Raw genomic sequence first — 17,588 nt, forward strand, 5'->3', positions numbered from 1 at the left:
CCAGACTGCTGGATGCCGCAGATTCTTTCAATTCCTGCTGTTTGAAATAATTGTTTGTCGCGTCACTGCCCCACTCTCATGTGGCATTTGGAGATACTAGTCTCTGCAATACCCCGTTTATCGACATGATCCTGGGGTCTCCACACTTCTTTGAATACCTAATTCTGTAGGATGGCAGGACAAGAGAGGCGCTTTGTTTCTTTATTTATCTTATAGGACGATCAGGAAGCTGTACTTCGCTTTCGTCGCCCTTCTGCCTCTGCCTTCTTTTTTCCCTTGCAAATTGACTCTATGAACCTGAAGTGTGATATTGGTTCTTGCATCTGCGATAACATCGATCCGAGTCAGGAGAATAATCGAGCCGTGGCTTGTCAAGAAGCCTAATAGAGATGATAGGTATGAACCCTCCTTGAGCTCTGTCAAAGCGGACAACTGATAGGGGATAGACCACGTTCTAGGGAGACCCTCAACCAAATTCCGAAAGATCCAGGTTTTTGGGGTAGTCCTATTCTGGTCTGCCTATCTGTTCAAGTATGTCGTATGCTGTTGGAACGGAAAGAAGGAAAGACTGCTAAGCATACCACGTAGGGGAAGCAAGCATGGCCCTCCGATCGCCCGCAATATCTCGTCCCGCCTGTCGGGGAAACTGACCGTCTGGCAAACCACCGTAGCTGTGTTTCTATGGCTCTATATCTGCCGCAATTTCGCCAAGATTGTTGGTCTCGAAAGCCCCGAACCCCTGGCGAATCTCTACTCTCGGTCTTTTTTTCGAGCAACATGGGTCACCACGGCACTCGACGCTGGCTTTTGGACTGCAATGAGGATCAAACCCAAGTGGTTACGGGATATCTCATCGCTGGTATTCACCGTCTACTATCTCTTCGCGGCAGAGCAAGCAGATGATATGGTACGCCGTGTCCGCGCAACCCTGACCGTGGAACACCTGCGAGTGTCGTGGAACAAGGGAACCACTCCATATCTTTGGGCCCTTCAGAAGTTGGTCCGACCCCGTTTGACAAATTATGGCCCTCGAGCCATCCGCATCCCCCGCCCTAAACAATCTATTTACACCGAGCCAACGAAAGCATGGCTATATTTTGACGGTCCGCTCAGTGCGCTGAAAGATCAGACATGTGTGATTCTGGATATTCCGGGGGGTGGGTATGTTGCCATGAACCCGCGCAGCTCGGAAGACAAACTGCTCGCCTGGGCGGGGAAGACCAAGATGCCGATATTGAGTCTAGACTACAAGAAGGCACCCGAGTATCCGTACCCGTATGCTTTGAACGAATGCTATGATGTCTACCACACGATCATCACCACACGAGGCCGTTGCCTGGGACTGAGTGGACACACGCGGCCACGTATTGTGGTTACTGGGGATAGTGCTGGTGGAAACCTCGCTGTCGGGACGGTCCTGATGATTCTGCAGTCAGGGGCTGAGAATGTGATCCCACGCCCGGATGGTCTGGTACTGGCGTATCCCTCCCTAAACATGCGAGTTGAGAGCTGGATGACGGAGGAGCAGATGTCATTGATCCAGGATAAGAGCGTTCGCCGAACGAATAAGAACGTTTTGCAGAGAAAGAATATGGACTATCAGAGGCTGACGCCATTTGCATCGCCTGGACCATCTACGGAAGAACTGAAACAGGAGGTCTTGTCTGATGCGGACTTGGAGGCGGATGACCTCGGAGAGAAGGCTTCGAAGAGAATTGCCGAGAAATTGAACCAAGATAATCTGGCAGCTCAGACAGCTGCACTTGTTGAGCATCAGCCAAAGCAGATCCGGACTCGTTTGGCCGTGTCCTCCATGATCTCGTACGTTCATGATCGCATATTGACCCCAGAAATGATGCGAGCCATGATTATCCTCTACATTGGACCTCATAACCGGCCCGACTTTAGCACGGACTTCCTCTTATCGCCTGTCTTAGCTCCCGAGAGCCTCCTCACCAGGTTTCCCAAAACCTACTTCATTACAGGGGAACGAGATCCATTGGTCGACGACACGGTCATCTTCGCCGGCCGGCTACGCCAGGCCAAATTGCACCAATTTCGGGAAAGACAGGAGCTCGGGCTTGAAAAGTCTCATCAGGAATTCAATGAAAAGGACCACGTGGAAGTCTCCTTACTACCAGGAGTGTCACATGGATTCCTTCAGATGGCCGGGTTTTTCCCTGACAGCTGGAAACACTTCAACCGATGCGCTACGTGGATCCAGAACTTGTTTGACACGGCTGAGGTCAAGAAATCGTCTTCTAGCCTTTTACAGTCGCTCTACGATAATCCTGTTATTGATAAGGACCTAGCCATAGAAACAAACGGACAAGCGGCTCCCCGGAATCACAAGCGAAGCTTGACAGGCGAATCCTCCGCAGATGAAGACAGGCCTTTGGAAATGAGCATCGGCAGAATGACCCCTTTGACACCTGCTCACGGGAATCTCGATTCCGGTGACACTCAGCAATCCAAGGAGGACACGCCATCCCAGAAGCCCTATCGTTCCCGTCGGGAGGCTACCGGCACCCCTGATCGCAAATCTGACACGAAGCATGGAATCCGAAAAAGGAGTTCATCTAGGGGCCGAAAAGACTCATCTAGTGGGCTTGGTAGAAGACGGCGCCTCGCCCCGACGAAGCTCACTCTGCCTGTTTCTGACGAGACCATGTCCGATAACCTGGGAAGCCCGGTACATCTTCGCAAACGAGAAAGAAGTCTCCACAGCCTTCCCAGTCACGAGGATCTTTTGGATCGCAGAATGAACGGCTTAGCGGGCGGGCTGATGGGAATAGGGGAGGGAGCGCAGACCCCTTGAGTTGACGAGAACGATATCATTGGCGACACGAACACGATACATATTATGCCTTATGTATAGAGCGAGATGAATTTTTCTGTAATTGAGTAAATACCCTGACCTGGAACAGAAATAGAAAGAACTTCGATTTCGTGAAGCATGTGAAGCTGAAGATCTGATATGACATGTGATTGTGGCGAGTTCTTCATGTGAATGTGGATCTGATTTCAGCCTAATTGTACAATAGTATCAACCTACAATAATAGTAGCAACAATACCCGATATCATACAGCCAAGCATTCATCCACCGGAATCATCTGACGCTCAGCGAAGATTGCTACTGCATTTAGCTGGCTCTTATGCAAGCTGTCCATACATCCGTCAGCCCGTCAGACCATTTGCCGGTCCAATCGGGCCGACCGTTAGACGCACATTGGAGCGCCCATCAGCTTACTCTCTAGTCTCTGCGTCTCTGCAAAGTTCTAGCCTTCTCAGCCTCTGTGGTGACTACCCACTCTGTACTGCGTGGTAGGGCTGACACGATCATGAATCCATCTCAAGCAATCCGCAATCCCATCGAAGCAGAAACAAGCCTGAACCCTTCATGTGGTCGGACAACATGCTAGAATATTCCTGGCTTCTGCTGTAGCAGGCCGTATCCGCTGCTATGTTCTTGACTGGCTACATTAGCAATGACAAACAAACATGAAGGACTGAATCGCAAAGGTTAGCGCCAGCCCTAACGACTGACTCGAATGCGACAAGTGTTTAACCAAACCCTGCCACGTCGCCGGTCTCTTCCGCAATTTGCTCATTTACATTATCTTTAATATGATTAATAAACTGGGATGGGGAATCCTTTGATGATATGTAGATAGATGTGGATGTGTGCCTTCTCCGTCGGATCAGTTGACCTAATCGCCCCGAATATGCCTCGGCAAACCGAGCGGACGGAATCACTACACCGTCCCTTCTGGTAGTGATGAGTAAAAAATGAAAAACCAACAAGCCAGAATCGATGAAAAACCGTTTGAAATGACGAAATAGGCCACAGAATATCCAGTCATCCACTCGGGACATGTAGACGCCCGATGGGCCCTTCTTATGCCGGGTGGAGATTTTCGCTGTGCAGGTCTTGGCAGGATGGTGTCATGCTATATTGGTTTTTGTGCCGGGTCTTTATGAAGAATAGGGCTGGATATGGCATGCTAGAGGATTCTGTGATGAGTGGGTAGGGAGGTTTAAGAAGCTGGCTATGGCGCTGAGCTGCTTGTTTGTGTCCTGTGTTCTCGCTTCTACAGTTTGGCATCGAAATATATCATACCTAGTGTTGACGTCGGTTAAACCCTGATAATCAGTGTTCCAGAGACATTGTCGATCACCTGCAAACGAGATGTCAGTCGAAAAGTATGTCGACTTTGACGGCCCGGATGATCCTCTTAACCCCCTCAAATGGCCCATGAGGAAAAGGTATGTCGAGTCCGTCTTCTGGTTCTCTGGACATTGGATGACTGACACTTGAATGGGATGTCAGGGTCTATATCTCGGCCATACTCGGTCTTAGCACAATGGTTGTTGCTTTTGCAAGTAGTATCTTCTCCGCCGCGATGCCCTCGGTGATGCACCTATATGGTATCAACCGGGAGGTATGCACCCTCGGTATATCCCTCTACGTCTTCGGATTCGCATTCGGTCCGTTGTTCTTCGGTCCCTTCTCGGAGGTCAAGGGCAGATACATGCCTCTTGTAATCTCAATGTTCGGCTTCACGATATTCTCGTTCGCAACCGCCGTCTCCAAAGACCTCGCTTCCCTGTTCATCCTTCGATACTTCACTGGATTCTTTGGCTCCGGTCCACTCACACTCGCGGGAGCATCATTTGCGGATATGTTCTCGCCGGAGCAGCGGGGGATTGCCATCGTCATGTTCTGCCTGATGGTGTTCATTGGTCCTCTAGTTGCCCCATTTGTGGGAGGCTTCACGGTAATGAACTCATCACTGGGCTGGCGTTGGACGGCCTATATTCCAGGTATACTAGGAGGCGCTGTGCTCCTCCTTCTGGTCGTCTTCCTGGAGGAGACCTACCAGCCCGTCATCCTGGCTCGAAAAGCCGATCGCTTGCGCCGCGAAACTGGCAATTGGTCAATTCACGCCAAACACGAGGAGCTGCGTCTTGATGCTAGATCCATACTGGCCGATTACCTCGCCCTGCCACTGAAGATGCTCGTTCTCGACCCGATCGTCACGTGCATGTGCGTCTTCGCATCTTTCGTGTACGGGCTGCTCTATCTCTTCCTGACCGCATACCCGATCATCTTTCAGAAGATTCATGGTATGAACCCAGGTGTGGGTGGGCTGCCCTATCTGGGGGTTATTGTAGGGCAGCTCCTAGGTGCCGTTGGCATCGCAGCGACCCAGCCCTGGATTCTGCGCAAGTTGGAGCAAACCGGTGGCGTGATGATGCCAGAGTGGCGTCTTCCTGTGGCTATTCCAGGTGCAGTCGCATTCTCTGCGGGGCTCTTCTGGCTGGGGTGGTCCGGATACAAGCAGAGCATCCACTGGATTGTGCCGACTCTGTCGGGGCTGCTGACAGGATTTGGATTGTTGACCATGTTCCTTCCCTCGCTGGCTTATCTGGTCGAGGCTCGTCCTCAGAAGTGAGTACCCCCAATATTGTCAGATATGACGACGCATGGACTGACTGAGTATCATCAGGGCGGCATCTGCTGTTGCTGCACACACGTTCCTGCGGTCGGTCGCGGGAGGTGTCTTCCCACTATTTGCTACATATATGGTCAGTCACCGAACCTCGAACTTTCTGATCGTGAAACTGAACTGAATTTGATACAGTTTGATGGATTAGGTGTGGAATGGGCTTGCACACTGCTTGGATGTGTGGGAGCATTGATGATTCCTATCCCGTTGCTGCTGTATATTTACGGAGCACGAATTCGCGGCAAGAGCAGAATGGCTGCTTGATCTGACGGACCTGGCGAAGATTCCACTAATAGAATAATTGTAATGATAATAAGTTTATATTCATGACCCATACTCACATAGATAGAATGCTAATGTTATGACCTCACTGCTCAATTGACTTTGTTGACTGGAATCCTTTTATGACCTTGGGTTAGTTCATCCACTGACTGGACTTCCGCAACGAATCTATATGTTGCGGAGCTGTGTATGTGTGTAGTGTGTGGACTCGATGGCATGGACGAATCTGCGAAACTGCTGTTGTAACACAGTAAATGCAACTGTCTACAGCCACTCCCCCTGGCGCTAAATAACTGATCGTCCCTGAAGCTCTGATTGCGGAAAAGTGCCCAGACTATCCACAGTACAATAGCAGCGGGTCAGGCACAGCGCAGCAACTGTTTTAGCCCTCGTCCTAGCAGTGCGCAAGCATATCTGGATTTCTGTTTAATCCAGCGGTCAATCGATAACAATGCGGGTCATCTGCTATCTCGTCATCGGATCAACAATCTAACGTCGACACCAATTGAACCTGGCCGTCCTTTTAGACCGTGAGCCATCCAGACCAGCAATTGCGTGCTCTCTGAAGTCCACATCCTCATATTTAGTCCAACATACGCCATGGTCGCACAAGACCTTGGATCGCTTTTCAATGTCTGTGTTACGTCTGACTCTCGAGGGCGATTTGGCTGTCTTTCTGCCATCTAATATCGATATATTTCCCTCACCGCTACATTCTCTTCAACGAGCGTGACGTCGATCATCGCAGACAGTCGCGCGGTCAATGCATCACCGCTGATCGAGATTAAAGAGACGGTAAATGGCACCTTCAGTTACCGACCATGTGCCCTATGGCCTAGAATTTCCAGAAGAGACTGTTGTGGACATTTCATACGATGACTGGTATTCGTGGACGCTATTAGAAGACCACCCACTTCGTGCCCCTCCAACTTATTGTTGCCCGGGATTGTTCAAATTTATACACGGCTGCTACGTGACGGCGAGGAAGAATTTGGGAGAGCGCTTGTTTAGAGGGGTGTGTTTGTTGTTGATAATCACGTTCGTTTCCCCAAGACTATTGTCATAAGCTTGGATGAAACTTGGGCTGACCACGTTGTTGGAAACAGGTTTGTGATACAATTGTCTATACTGCCTCTTGGGCTCATACATTTGTTGCCTCATGCGCAGGTCAGAGAACACGGACAGGTCTTTGCATTTAGCCACAGCCATGCAGAATGCGCTGCATATCATTTGCAAGCCGTCCGAGATGCGAGTGGAGACTCTTCTGCGGTCAGATGCATTGGAGTTAAGGTGGACATTTGGATGCAGAATGGTAGTCTTTGGGCGAATGACTCAAAGACATCAGTCAGCGCTTCGGAAGTGCTAAGCAACGCATACTTTAAATCAATGCTAGAGAAGCTGGACACCATGAATTCTCCGTGGAATACCCCCGTTCGCTCTGCTGAAGCGAGCCCATTGGGGTTACTCGAGGAGGGAGCTGTGCGCTCTTCGGTCCTTCTCCTGGAGTTGCAATCTCCTGTTGAAGCAGCGTGGCCGGATTTAATGTCACGGTTGGAGAAGTTGAGGACAGGAAGGTACCTATCATACAAGAACGGGACGCGACTAGTTTTGAGACCTATCACCGTCGTGATTTCAAGCAAAAATCTATCTTATCTGGATCGAACCAACGTTGGAGAATCAGAAGTTATCTTCTTTGACACCTCACTGAAATCGTTGACTCGAACGCATCACACAGAAGATGGTGAAGGAACCGATGGCGACGACGAAGCCGCAAACCATGCTACCAAAGCCTTTCTGGCAGGGAACTCGACAACAAGGAGTGTCATGGCAACTGCCGATTTCCAAGCATCTGTCGGCCTCCCCCGTCGGGGCCGATTCTCCAAAGAGCAGATTGAGATGATTCGGGCGCAAGTGCGTGCTGCTCACCAGCATGGACTGCTGGCACGGTATACCGGCATCCAGTGCCGTCCGCGACGATTACGCAGGTTGATCTTGCGACTGTTAGCTCAGGAAGGGGTTGATTTAATTGAGAATGACCAGAACGATTGCGAGCGACCGTGGTGGAACTCGTCCTGGAGGATGGTGAAGTTAGCAGGAGAGTACCTGAATTTCTAGATTAAAGTCTCCATGTAGGAATGAATTACTACACAGTTCAAAGCATATCATCATGCAGAAACTCAATCAAACGCCCACAGTGACGAATGGCACCTTAAGAACCTGAGACAGACGACGGTATAACTCCTTGCTTCTGCGAGTGTATAACGCGAAAAGGGTCAGTGTAACACCAACCTCTTGCAAGGAAATGTGTGCAGGCTTCTCTTCCAAGTTAATTAGTAGCTATATATTTCCCCTTTTTGACAATCATGCAAGGGCTTCTGATCGGAATTTACAGTTCTGTCTACAAAACCATATCAGACAGCGCAGGATCTTCTACTGGATGCTGAAGCAAGCAAACTCCATACCGAGAGTTCAGAACTAGGATACAAGAACCTTACTTGGTAACTCGACGTATTGCCTGGAGGAAGATGTCGATAAGTGGGCATGCATGCATGTGCGGTGTGTATGTACAGCATCCTTGGCGCAGACGATGATCCTAGGTACAGTACAGTATTGTATCTCTTTGACCCAGAGCAAAGGGATAGAGCTTTTAGAGGTCTGCAGGGCTCGAGTAGATGTGATTTTCTATCTTTTCTTTCTCCAATGACTCAGACTGCATCAGTAGATCACGGCAGCACAAGTGATTGCTGCTGGATACTGGGTCTTCTCGTAAAACTGAGCAAGGTAGGTATGTGGCGTATACAAACTGTCAACATGACACGTCGATGGGCTGCTGCTGCATGCCATGCCAAGTATGTTGGAGTCTGCGCCCAACGAGGAAAACATTGTGCAGTGTTCAACTGTACCTATCTTGATGAGGCGAAAACTTATGCCAGTGGGGCCATAGGAATGGCATATCGGGACTTTGAAGTGCAGAAGGTTGATCTGGTTCATCACCAGCGTAGTGTTGTCACCACTCGATACAACAGAATGTCTACCTCTATATGTTATTATGGGATATCTAAGGTAGAAGACATTCATCTTCATTGACTTTGTAAGTACGGAGTAGTACTCCACTTTTCCCCGCTGCCATGCCGGCCCCATTTTATTGATTTAGATTTGTCCGCTTTTTTAGTAGTCTTTTACATTTTAGTATTTATTATGCAGATTCAATAGTGCATTATCCAGACTAGCAGTTCCACATCCCCTGTGATTGGCTCTCCCTCCCTGTCTCTGACTCCATCTTCCCTGTAATCCTTGGGTCCTGTCGCATGCCCGTTGTTTTTCTTTTCCCTTCCTCTGGTTTATCGCTCACCGTTTTCTGGGCTTTTTCTTCTTCCACCACCACCACCATAACCAACATCAATATCAGCAGTCAATCTGCCTGCACAGCTGCCTCTTGTTACATTCTTATGGGCCGTGCTCTTTTGATATCTTGAAAATCACAACAGCATATCCCCCCTTAGGACACACCTCTATTAAGTTCCTATCAAACTCTGAGGAGACAGCAACGACTATCTGGCTTGCATCGGCTTCCACCGCCATTTCTCAATTTTCACCATCAACTACCTAGGGAATTCGTCTACACGCGACCTAGTTTTGAATGCACCAAGTCCTCATCCTACCGTTTCTCAGATACAGTTGACCTGAGATCATCATTGCTCGCCCATGATGATGGATCTTCAGAAGCGCCCTCCTCAATATCCGTCGCTCTTTGGCGCCTCACACGACCCTCGTGCCGCTCCGCAGCCGCCTCCAACCTACAGCGTCCCTCCCCCTCAACAGGTCTACTACGATTCGCTGAAGCAGCACGGAGTACCATCAAGTCAACCTGCGAACACAATGGCCTACCCCTACTCCACACCCACGTCTTCTGCTCCGCCGACTCCTGTCTCATCAACACCACATAACATGCCGGCGCCTCTACGGGTAGACAACCACAGCTATCAAGTGCCGCAGATGAACTATGAATTGTCCCAAAAACATGAACCTGGGCAGAAGGATCACAATAAGCGTCACCGTCGAAGCCACAGTCACAACAATAGCCATGATCAGCTGATATATCGCGAAGGTAGGCAATACTGTTTCCTTTGATTCTGGATCTGCTATTACTTCGTTTTTCCTTCTTCCTCTTTTTCCTTTGCTCCTCATGGTTTCATGATTTTCCCCAGTTTATCCCCAAGTCGTTCTGCATTGGGGCGCTGGACGCCATGCGCAGGCCTTTCAAGGCGTGAACGTCGCGTCGCGTAAAATGTCAAGGTTGAATCTGAGACATAATGGCCTCTAGCCAGCGTTGAACAACTGGCGATTGTACTCGCTCCTGACGTCGTGGACAACGATCGTACCGGACTACCTACTGGTATGGTGCGACCTTGTACCTGCCAGGCAGTACTACACCGCCAGCCAATCATAAGTCCTGAATCCGTCGCGTCTGTGGCGCGGCTGGCGCCTGATCGACTACAGCTAGGCACGGGAGCGCTAGTCCTGGTCTGGAATAGCCTCCTTGTTCAGGATCCCCTTGCCTGACCTGGATTAGCGCTAGTCGAGCTACGTCGTCCAGGCCCAGAGTCACGGGTTCATCCGCCCCAGTGCCTTTTTGTGATTACCTTATGGTACTTCCATCATTGTCCCATCGGCTATCCCATCCCCAGTCCCCAATTCTCCCTTTCCTCTTACCCCCTAGATTGCGCGTCATCATATTTTCCGATTTTATTACATTTCCTATTCATTACGTGCAACTCATTTTAATTCCGTTGTCTACCTTTTCCTCTACGTGCGACATGAATCCTCCCCGGTCGCACGATCAGGGTCGTCGGAGGTCTTTGGGCAGCAGCAGCAGTCCCGTGTTTTCTGGTGCGTTCGCCGTTGAGGCTCTCGTGCAAGACAGCCTGCGATGGATCAACTCTCATCACTGCTTTTGATCATTTTTACACCCATATATTTTCAGTCTTCCCCCCATCACATGTGTTTATCCCCTACGATTTTACGCGCTTTGCTGACCCAGACTGATCGCGCCTGAACAGGTCCGCAAGACCAGTCGTCCGCGTCTAGTGCCTTAGGAACCCGTCGAATGCCGCCCCCTTCTCCACCACAACACTATGCATCTCGGGGCCAGTCGGGAAATTCATCGCTGCCTGCTCCTTTCATGTCTCGTGAGCCTCCCAACAACATGGCTCATCATCGTCCTGGGAGCAGCATGTCGATATCTTCCATGCTAGGCTCGGACGCTGACCGACCAGCCCGGGATGTAGGCTCGGCTTCAATCTACTCTCGTGCTCCTGTATCCTCCGGCCCATATGGTAGCGCACCTCCACCGTCCGCCCCAAGCGCAATGTCACCACCTACTGCTCCCGCCAGGCCCTCGACGCTCGATTACCCAATGTTCCGTCGGTCAAAGACCCCCGAAAAATCCTTCAAGAACCAGCCCGGCCGCCCTTACAGAGCAGGCGCTGGCAGTGTATCGCAAGGTCCACCAGGCCCCGAACAAGCCAGATTTACAGGCCTATCGCGCGGCCAACCTCAGACACAGTTTCCAGATAAGCCTAGCTCTTCCCACGCGTCGCCCCAATTGCAGTCTGCATCCACGGAGCCGTCCTACCATGAATCGCGCCGCTTGAGCTTCAACGGACCCGTCCCTCGTCCCAACAGCCAGCCGCAACATCTGGAGCGCTCGACGCGATCGGCGGGTTATAGTCCACTGGCGCGACCAGCGCCCGCGCCGGGAGCTGGAGACCATTCGCTAGGGTCTGGACATCAGCGCGCAGCTTCTTACGTGGGTCCCGAATCGCAGCACAGCCGGTTTGGGAACTTGTATGGTGATCGGCTCGCAGAGGAGCAAGCGCATCGCGACAGGGAGCGGGCGGCGGCTCATGAAGTCGAATCGAAAGCCGCTCATCCTCAGTCTCGATATGCTCCTCATTATGGCGATCGCGACGCCGCTGGAAATCGTCATTCTGGTGCATCTGCGTGGGATCTCAGTCGCTCCCAACCCCCCTCGCCGGAAACCAAGCGCTTCCCGGCTCCAGAGCAAGGCTCCGCATTCGGGTTTGGCGCCATTCAGAGCTATACCAAGTCTCTGGGTTTACAGCCAGGGGGATCGCGGCAGCCATCTTTGTCCATGCAGCCCCGCCAGAACCAGCCGACCCCATCGAATGAACAGCAATCCTACCTGAACAAGCTTCAGACGGAACCCCGGCTGTTCGGCTCGGCACCCTCAGGAGGACCGTCGTCTCTAGTCCACTCTGCCTCATCCGACGATCAGCGCCGAAAGGGGAGTGATGAGCTGCTACATCATCGAAATCTACTCGGCGTCGGCCTTGACGCCAAACGCGGAGGACGTGCGTCGCCTTTACCTCAAGCCGTCCAAGGAGCCCAGGCTCAGATCCTTGGCCCGGCCGGCGAAGCTGGCATCAAGAGTGAATTGGGCCGCGTTTTCTCTGGTATTGGAAGTGGTGTGGGTGGTGTTACAGCCGCTACTGCAGGCAGTGGGCCCTCCACACCGATGACCGTCAGTCCCTTCAAGCGCGATAGCGTTGCCGGTCGCTCAACCAACAGCGAGGCGACACTGGATGATTCTAAAACCAATCGGCCTGCGTCCACTACGGGCAAGCGTTCTCGAAAATCACGCGATGAAGACAGCAAGGCGGATAGTGAGCCTGGTACAGATCGACCTGGTGCGTCTGCAATTAACAGGCGAGGTCGTCATGTTCATCACCACCATCATCAGTAAGTGATAATACCTTCTAGTTTCATGGTTATTTATCTACTTGTTCATCTGATCTAACGTGCCCAAGCCATCATCACCACCGCCTCAAGCCTGAAGAAGATAATGCTGCCGCTTCGATTGCGCCCCATCGACCTGTTTCCTCGATGAATTTCTTCCACCGCACATCGACGCCAGCGGAAGCTACAGCGTCCGGAATGTCGCTTGGGCATCATCATCACCACCACCATCACCATCACCACCATACCTCGCGTCCGACAGCCTCCACGGCGAACCCCGCAGCTATGTCGCCGATGCGTGAACCTCGCACTGTGGTTACGGTTGAACCAGTGGTCTCGAGTGTAGCCCATCTTCCGCGGCATCATCTCGGGTCTACCCTGTATACTCCACGTATTGATATTCCTTCAGCAAAAGCTACCTTGGAGAGCGCCAAATTCGGCTACACCACCACTCCGGTCCCGATTCCCAGATTCGAAGGCAAGGAAAACTGCACGTTTACCGTTCGGGTGCCTCGATTCCGTATCGACACGGGCCGCCGCGAAGAAATATGCGCGCGGCGCGCTCTCTGGGGCACCGGAATCTATACGGATGATTCGGACCCGGTGGCGGCAGCCATACATTCTGGATTCTTCCGCGGTGCTTGGGGTGAGGAGATTGACGTGGATATGCTTGACCTCGAGATTCGTGACGCGTATCAACACGCGCCTAAGACGGCGGAGGATATGGGCCTGACAGGAGACCGACCACGGATTCCGCCGGTACCTCCAACAGAGAAGGACCTCCACATCACGCTTCTGATTCTGCCGAAGCTGGAGCGATATGAATCCAGCGTCCTGTTCGGGCTGAAGTCTCGTTCCTGGGATGGCAACCACGATGGCATGAGCTTTAAAGTGCTCCGCGTGGAGTGGGTTGACGAGGGTGTCGGTCGCGGCGAGGAACGCGGCGGCGAGGCTCGACGAAAGCGATTGCGCAATCTGATGCAGTCCGGACGGATTTGCACTGGGCCAGGAGTGATCAAGCTGGACCAGCTTCGTAGCGGCATCCAAGTGCCGCGGCGCACAAATAGGGCAATGGATAAGCCAGAACCGTCTGCGCCAGTTCAGACTGTCTCTTGAGGGTTTTCCATGAGATCAGGGATCTTCTGCCGTATTGCCTAGATATTGATTGTGATGGATCTTTTGGTGGAACTATTATGTCTTGATTGATCTTGGGTGTATACTTTCTATTCTCCTTGTTGTCTTTCGTCTACCAGCGAGGCGCAGAGTTGGGTTTCTTGACGTTACTATCCATTCCTAGTTACAATTGGTGAACTGCAATTCACGTAATCATCGCCTGATTCCTAGAGCTCGGCTCTTTAAACCTGGTCGAGCGTGCTACATGTCTACTTTCATCCTCTCATATTCAGCCATTTCGATTGGTTACAGGTAGATGCATATGACAGGCCGGGTCAGCGGGACGGATGAAAGGAAGTTAAGGGTGAGCAGCGCCTGCAAGGAAGAGAAAAGAGGCAAGTCATGGCATTGAACCTTTCGGTACAGTCTACAATCGACTTTGCAGATGATGTTGGGGTGACTCGCATCATCGAATGCACTGAATGCTCTGATGGTGTACCAGGAGGTACTGTATTAAGGTCATGATACGTACCGTATAGTTGGCAGCTCCCCCCGCATTATTCCACCTTTGATCGAGTGTCGGGCGGCACGGCCGTAGGAGTGCTCCGATAGAACATTGCGATCATCCGCAAGTAGAGTGGTACATAACTGGCATGAAGCCCATAGATATAGCTCAGGGATCATCTGCAACTGGACTCTTCGGTCTCTGTCACTCCGATTCGTGCATTATCCACTTGCCAACCGGCCATCTTCCACCGCAGCGGGCCGAGGCTCATGAGAGTCTGGGGACTGTGGGAGAAACTCTTCGTTATCTGACGTACTTTGTATTATTGAGATACTCCGGAAATACCAAAGCTGACCACGCAGGCCTCCGTGCTCCGTGCTCCGTTCTCCGGTTAAGTCATTCGATACTAGGTACCTTAATTATCAAAGGTACCGTAGGTAAGGTAGGTTATCCCCTTGTATGGAATGTATCTACGGCAGACTCCGGGGGTCACACGCGCCTCTATATGGTGCGGTTTGGTCTTATGAACGATATGCCTGACATTGATGTTTTGGTGATGGATAATACCGACCGTAACTGAAATACATCTAATACACGCCAGACCAAGTACCCATAGTTACCCACCGGTCGGCTGAGACGAGATTCCCTCCAGCCGAGGCAACTTTCGAGTGTGTCTGTTGGCTTCTCCTGTCTTAAACTTCTAACTTCTTCCTCGCTTTTTGTCATAATTTCATATCCTCTCTTTTGTGCTCCTCAAAATACACCCTTTCCCTCGATCTTCCTCCCTCTCTTTTCCCATCTGTATCACTCACTGTCAGAGGGATGTTCACGGCTTCTGCTCGAAGCCGTCTCTCCACCACTCTCACACGGCCTCGTCTTGCTCCTACAAACTCTCTCCTTGCGCGCTCTGCTGCAGTAAGATTCGCGAATTCCGGGGAAAGAAAGCGTGGAGAAGCTAATTGAGTGTGTGTGGCAGGTTCCCATCATGGCTCCTCGTCGCAAGGCTTCCTCAGTCCCTGAGGGTGAGTAATCACATGCGCACCTTTTGCTACCTTGACTGGGCGGGACTGACTTGTCGCAGGATACGTAGAAGATCTCTCCAAGGGCAAGATGCTCCGATTCGAAGAATCACTCCCCCGCTTGCCGGTCCCCTCATTAGAAGATACCGGCCGCCGTTACCTGAAATCTGTCCACGCCGTGGTTTCCGAGGCCGAGTATGAGCGCACCAAGAAGGCCGTTGAGGCCTTTATCCGTCCCGGTGGTGAGGGTCAGCCTCTGCAGGAGAGACTGCTGGCCCGCGCAGCCGATCCAAAAATCAAGAACTGGCTCACGGAATGGTGGAACCACGCCGCCTACCTGGGCTACCGGGACCCCGTCATTCCCTACGTTTCCTACTTCTACTCATACAAGGACGACCGTGTGCGGCGGAACCCCGTCAAGCGTGCGGCGTCCATCACGACCGCTGCCCTCGAGTTCAAGCGCCAGGTGGACGATGGCTCCCTGGAGCCCGAGTACATGCGCAAACTGCCCATTGCCATGAGCTCGTACGAGTACATGTTCAACTGCTGCCGTATCCCCGCCGAGGGCGCCGATTACCCCCAGAAGTACCCCGCCAAGGAGAATGAGCACATTGTGGTTGTGCGCAAGAATCAGTTCTTCAAGGTACCCCTAGTTGTCAATGGGGAGCGTCTCAACGTCTCCGAGCTGGAGAAGCAATTTGAGCGCATCTACCAGATCGCGCAGCGTGCTCCCCCCGTCGGCGTTCTGACTGTCGCCAACCGTGACCTGTGGACCGATGCTCGGAAGAAGCTGCTGGCAGCCAACCCCGCCAACGAGCAGGCTCTGCGCGACATCGAGTCCAGCGGTTTCGTCGTCTGCCTCGACGATGCCGCCCCTGTGACGCTGGAGGAGCGGGCTCACCAGTACTGGCACGGCGATGGTACCAACCGCTGGTTCGACAAGCCCCTGCAGTTCATCATCAATGACAACGGCACTGCCGGTTTCATGGGTGAGCACAGCATGATGGACGGCAGCCCCACGCACCGCATGAACGATCACCTCAACAACCTCATTTTCAACAATAAGATCGATCTCTCCGAGAAGCCTGTGCGCTCCAACCTGCCCGACCCCCGCCCTATCGAGTTCCACCTGAACTCGGAGGTCCTCGAGGCCATCGACGCGGCCTCCAAGGAGCACCGCCAGCAGATGTCCGCTCACGAGCTCAAGGTGCAGTCCTACCAGGGATACGGCAAGGGTCTCATCAAGAAGTTCAAGTGCAGCCCCGATGCCTTTGTGCAGATGATCATCCAGCTGGCGTACTTCAAGATGTACGGCAAGAACCGCCCCACATACGAGTCGGCCTCGACCCGCAAGTTCCAAGAGGGTCGTACCGAGACCATCCGCAGCGTCTCGGACGAGAGCGTCGCCTTTTGCAAGGCCCAAGCCGACCCCTCCGTCCCCCGCGAGGAGGTCGTGCGCCTCTTCCGCGCAGCCCTGGCGGCTCACTCCAAGTATACCGCCATGGCCGGCGACGGTCAGGGTGTTGACCGTCACCTGTTCGGACTGAAGAAGCTCTTGCGCGAGGGCGAGAAGCTGCCCGCTCTGTACGAAGACCCCGCCTACGCCTACAGCGGCTCGTGGTACCTGTCGACCAGCCAGCTGAGCTCCGAGTTCTTCAATGGCTACGGATGGAGCCAGGTCATCGACGACGGATTCGGAATTGCTTATATGATCAACGAGAACAGGTATGTCCTATGTCCCTTTCTGTCTATGTTTTTCTTTCAAATTGCTAACGACCGCTACAGCCTCAACTTCAACATTGTCTGCAAGCGCCTTGGAGCGGAGCGGATGAGCTACTACCTCAATGAGGCGGCATCCGACTTGAGGGACCTGCTGATGCCTGACCTGCTGGCCGAGAGCGAGAAGGCCAAGCTGTAAATTATACATTTCCTTGTACAGTCTTAGATTATACCTATAAATGGCATGACTTTTTTTTCTTTTTCTGAACGATGACTCCAGTAATGCACAATGTAGTTGTAGAGGTATCGATCATTGAAATTAGGCAGTGAGCTGCCCAGGGAGAACCCCAATGCTAGAATAAAGCGAGTACGCCGCAGAACTGCTCCTGACCCAAGCAGGGAGGGGAGCCTCACCACCTCTGAGGATTCCACGCGCCGTGACGGGGAGAGCGTACGATAGACGCTCATCTTTACTTCCCCGGCTCCGACGGCGCTCTACAGCTTACGCTCTAGGCCGGTCTAGATGCTTTATCTCTATCTTTATCTTTATTTTTATCTACTCGCGTCTGCATGCAGCTCGAGTCACGGATGCTCGCAAGTCGCATCATGCGTTGAAGACTTAATATCGGCAAGGGCGAAGCGACATACAATGTGTTCGAGGCCTGGACCATAGCTCAGCG

General features: G+C 52.2%; 5 protein-coding genes across 5 annotated transcripts; all 5 read left to right on the forward strand.

The window, feature by feature from the left end:
• Positions 1-533: 533 nt before the first annotated feature.
• Asppvi_007821 (putative lipase) lies at positions 534-2,818 on the forward strand (the record flags this gene model as incomplete). Its single annotated transcript, XM_043303704.1, has 2 exons — positions 534-538; positions 589-2,818. The coding sequence occupies 2 exons, from the start codon at positions 534-536 to the stop codon at positions 2,816-2,818; spliced, it is 2,235 nt and encodes a 744-aa protein (XP_043159639.1).
• Positions 2,819-4,190: 1,372 nt separating this feature from the next.
• Positions 4,191-5,457, forward strand: Asppvi_007822 (uncharacterized protein; the record flags this gene model as incomplete). Its single annotated transcript, XM_043303705.1, has 2 exons — positions 4,191-4,267; positions 4,332-5,457. 2 exons carry the CDS (start codon positions 4,191-4,193, stop codon positions 5,455-5,457), a joined length of 1,203 nt encoding a protein of 400 aa, XP_043159640.1.
• A 1,722-nt stretch (positions 5,458-7,179) lies between these two features.
• On the forward strand, positions 7,180-7,908 carry Asppvi_007823 (uncharacterized protein; the record flags this gene model as incomplete). The annotated part of the gene is made up of 1 exon (XM_043303706.1): positions 7,180-7,908. The coding sequence occupies one exon, from the start codon at positions 7,180-7,182 to the stop codon at positions 7,906-7,908; it is 729 nt and encodes a 242-aa protein (XP_043159641.1).
• A 1,593-nt stretch (positions 7,909-9,501) lies between these two features.
• Positions 9,502-13,668, forward strand: Asppvi_007824 (uncharacterized protein; the record flags this gene model as incomplete). Its single annotated transcript, XM_043303707.1, has 3 exons — positions 9,502-9,901; positions 10,854-12,555; positions 12,624-13,668. 3 exons carry the CDS (start codon positions 9,502-9,504, stop codon positions 13,666-13,668), a joined length of 3,147 nt encoding a protein of 1,048 aa, XP_043159642.1.
• A 1,324-nt stretch (positions 13,669-14,992) lies between these two features.
• On the forward strand, positions 14,993-17,107 carry Asppvi_007825 (carnitine O-acetyltransferase CAT2; the record flags this gene model as incomplete). Its single annotated transcript, XM_043303708.1, has 4 exons — positions 14,993-15,085; positions 15,147-15,192; positions 15,252-16,914; positions 16,975-17,107. 4 exons carry the CDS (start codon positions 14,993-14,995, stop codon positions 17,105-17,107), a joined length of 1,935 nt encoding a protein of 644 aa, XP_043159643.1.
• Positions 17,108-17,588: the final 481 nt, after the last annotated feature.

Source organism: Aspergillus pseudoviridinutans (genome assembly GCF_018340605.1).
Source record: "Aspergillus pseudoviridinutans IFM 55266 DNA, scaffold_5, whole genome shotgun sequence".
Lineage (NCBI taxonomy): Eukaryota > Fungi > Ascomycota > Eurotiomycetes > Eurotiales > Aspergillaceae > Aspergillus > Aspergillus pseudoviridinutans.